The sequence below is a fragment of the Ictidomys tridecemlineatus genome, chromosome 8, assembly GCF_052094955.1.
Source record: "Ictidomys tridecemlineatus isolate mIctTri1 chromosome 8, mIctTri1.hap1, whole genome shotgun sequence".
NCBI classification, from domain to species: Eukaryota; Metazoa; Chordata; class Mammalia; order Rodentia; family Sciuridae; genus Ictidomys; species Ictidomys tridecemlineatus.
In genome coordinates this window covers 125953465-125956239 of record NC_135484.1, presented here as the reverse complement: position 1 = coordinate 125956239, position 2775 = coordinate 125953465, and the positions used below count along the sequence as shown (strand labels likewise).

The window sequence follows — 2775 nt, the reverse complement described above, 5'->3', positions numbered from 1 at the left end:
AGAATGAACACAGTCAATGTAATTGCAAAACACACAGGAAATAGACTGGAAATTTTGGGTGTAGTTTTATTTTACAATGTAAGATAAAGTTTCTGAAATACTTTCAGCAAAGTCTTTATAAAGCCTTCAAAGTTTGTATCTAACAATCAACATACAGACAAAATTCAAGCATTGCTAAGTGGTCACTTTAGATTATTTTATTTCAGTTAGTATTCAATTCTTATTGATATGATTGACAGTTAAGTGGGCAATTATATAGTTCACTTATTTCAGATAAAGCTGGTTGATAATAGTACAAATAAAATTATTCCATAAAAATCTATTTATTTGGAAAATATATACATTGACCTTCCTAATGTACTTATTAACCACAAATGCTAACATTAGATCAAGATTAAAAACAAACAAACAAAAAAACATTTTCCATTGAACAACCTTTATCAGAAATGATTTTCCAATATATTTTAAAGTAATGATTTAAAAAACTCATTAGTTTCAAGCCATTTTTGTATCCTATATTTCTAATTTCCTCACATATTCTTTATATAGATTTTTAGGCAACACAGGTGCTTCACCCATATACTTTATCAAATTATATTCAGCCATGATGGCTAGTATGGACAGGTCATTTAACAGAAAATCTGTTATATCCACTTTCTATATGATATACTTCTAACTGCCATGCAATCAGTTATATAAGACGATTACTTCTGCTACATAATTACATATGTGTTTGCTACCATTAATAAATTTATTTTCTTATGACATGGAAAGGCATATGAAAAAAATGTTCAACAAATAATAGAAGTTCATGTATTTCACTTTGTCTTTAAAATAACGGGTGTGTGTGTGTGTGTGTGTGTGTGTGTGTGTGTGTGTGTTTACCCAAATATATATAGTTCTGCCTAGAGGAAAGATATTTAAAAGACACATAATAGAAATTTTAAAATGTAATGTCATCTTTCCACAGGAATTAAAAACTACTATTTTATTAATATTTATGACAAATCTCATACCTCATTCTCAGATAACGAAAGACTTTGGATTCATTAGAATTGTGATGCAGGAAATTATCACTGCATTGGTCTTAATTTACATGGCTGTGTTCTCTACAAGAGAATTTTATTTAGGTAGGCTTCATTTTACTTATACCTGTTAGTAAGAATTCTGTGAACTTGTAAGATTATTTGGTCATCATTTCATGTATAGTGAGTAAAAAGGTAATGCATGGATGGATGGATGGACCTATGAACCACTGGTGAAAAGTTGTATGCACCATTACACTGTTAATGCTGCACACACGTTTTATTCTCTCTCCATTAATCTCCTAACTACCCATCTCACATCTTTGTTTCTGAGGGTGTAGATGAGAGGGTTGAGGCTGGGAGTGACAATAGTATAAAACAGGGCAATGAACTTCTCTTGCTCTTGAGAATTTTCTGTTGATGGTTGAAGATATATGAAAAGGGCTGGAATAAAAAACAGAGAAACTACCGTAAGATAGGATCCACATGTACCAAAGTCTTTCTGAAGCTTGGTAATTGACTGCATCTTCAGTGCAGCCCAAGCAATGGCACCATAAGATGTTAGAATGAGGAAGAGAGGTATGAGTGCAAAAATAGAGGTTGTGAACTTGAGAGTCAGCTCATTAATATGAGTATCAACACAAGACAATTTCAGGAGTGCTGGAACTTCACAGAAAAAGTGATCAACTTGGTAATGTCCACACAGGGGTACCCATAAGATAAAGAAGGAATGGAGTGCTGAGTTGGTAAAACCACTTATCCAAGAAGCCAAAGCTAAGGATTGGCAGAGTAGAGGGTGCATGAGGACAGTGTAATGCAAGGGTCTGCACAAAGCTGCATAATGGTCATAGGACATCACCATCAATCGGACACACTCTGTGGTTCCCAGTGCAAGAACAAAGTAGAGTTGAACAATGCAACCAGCATAAGAAATGGTCTTCTCTGGGCCCCAGAGGTTTACCAGTAATTGGGTAATGGAGCTAGTGGTGTAGCAGAGATCGAGAAAAGAGAGTTTTGAGAGGAAGAAGTACATGGGAGTGTGGAGACAGGAATCCAGGTATGATAGTATGATGATGAACAAATTACCTATCAGTGTCATCAAGTAGAATATCAAGATAACCACAAAGAGAATTACTTCCAGCTGAGGCCATTTAGAAAACCCCAGTAGAATGAAGTAACCTTCAGAACTAGCATTGAGTTTTTCCATCATTTTTGCTTTCTGTTACCTGAAAGGGGAAAAAATTACATAAGCTCAAAAAACAATATGGAAATGTGATAAATTTTTAAAAGCCTGCCACTGTGAGATTCTAGGTTAATTAGAATATTAAGATAATATTACAATTAACAACATAAAAATTCTCAAGTTCATACTGATATAAATATAGCAAAATACATCAATGATGTAAACTGAGCTATTCCACATGCTAGAATCTAAATTAATAAATACAAAAGTGTAATCCTTTTAGGAATACATAAGTGGATACAAAATTGGTAAATAATAATTTGATTAGAAGCATGTTATTTACATAACCTGAAACATCTCTCTACCAATTACTTGATAATTACAAAGTGAAAGACAATGAATTTTGCCATTGCAGAACATGGTGGACACCTCCATAACCATGTGATAAAAGTCAACATCAATAGTGTTGAGACAAATCAACATTACTTGGCTGCTGATGTGACACTCTCAAATGGACACAAAATCACTTCAGTCATGTTCCCACCAAGAATACACAGCCTAATACTA

At 33.6% G+C, this 2775-nt stretch overlaps 1 protein-coding gene across 1 annotated transcript; it reads right to left on the bottom strand.

The window, feature by feature from the left end:
- Positions 1 to 1305: 1305 nt before the first annotated feature.
- Positions 1306 to 2235, bottom strand: LOC101974046 (olfactory receptor 2J3). The gene has a single exon (XM_005338828.1). The coding sequence runs from the start codon at positions 2233 to 2235 to the stop codon at positions 1306 to 1308; it is 930 nt and encodes a 309-aa protein (XP_005338885.1).
- Positions 2236 to 2775: the final 540 nt, after the last annotated feature.

Excerpts from the sequence above, each read along its gene's own strand:
- LOC101974046 (XM_005338828.1), bottom strand. The coding sequence starts at position 2,235 with ATGATGGAAAAACTCAATGCTAGTTCTGAAGGTTACTTCATTCTACTG.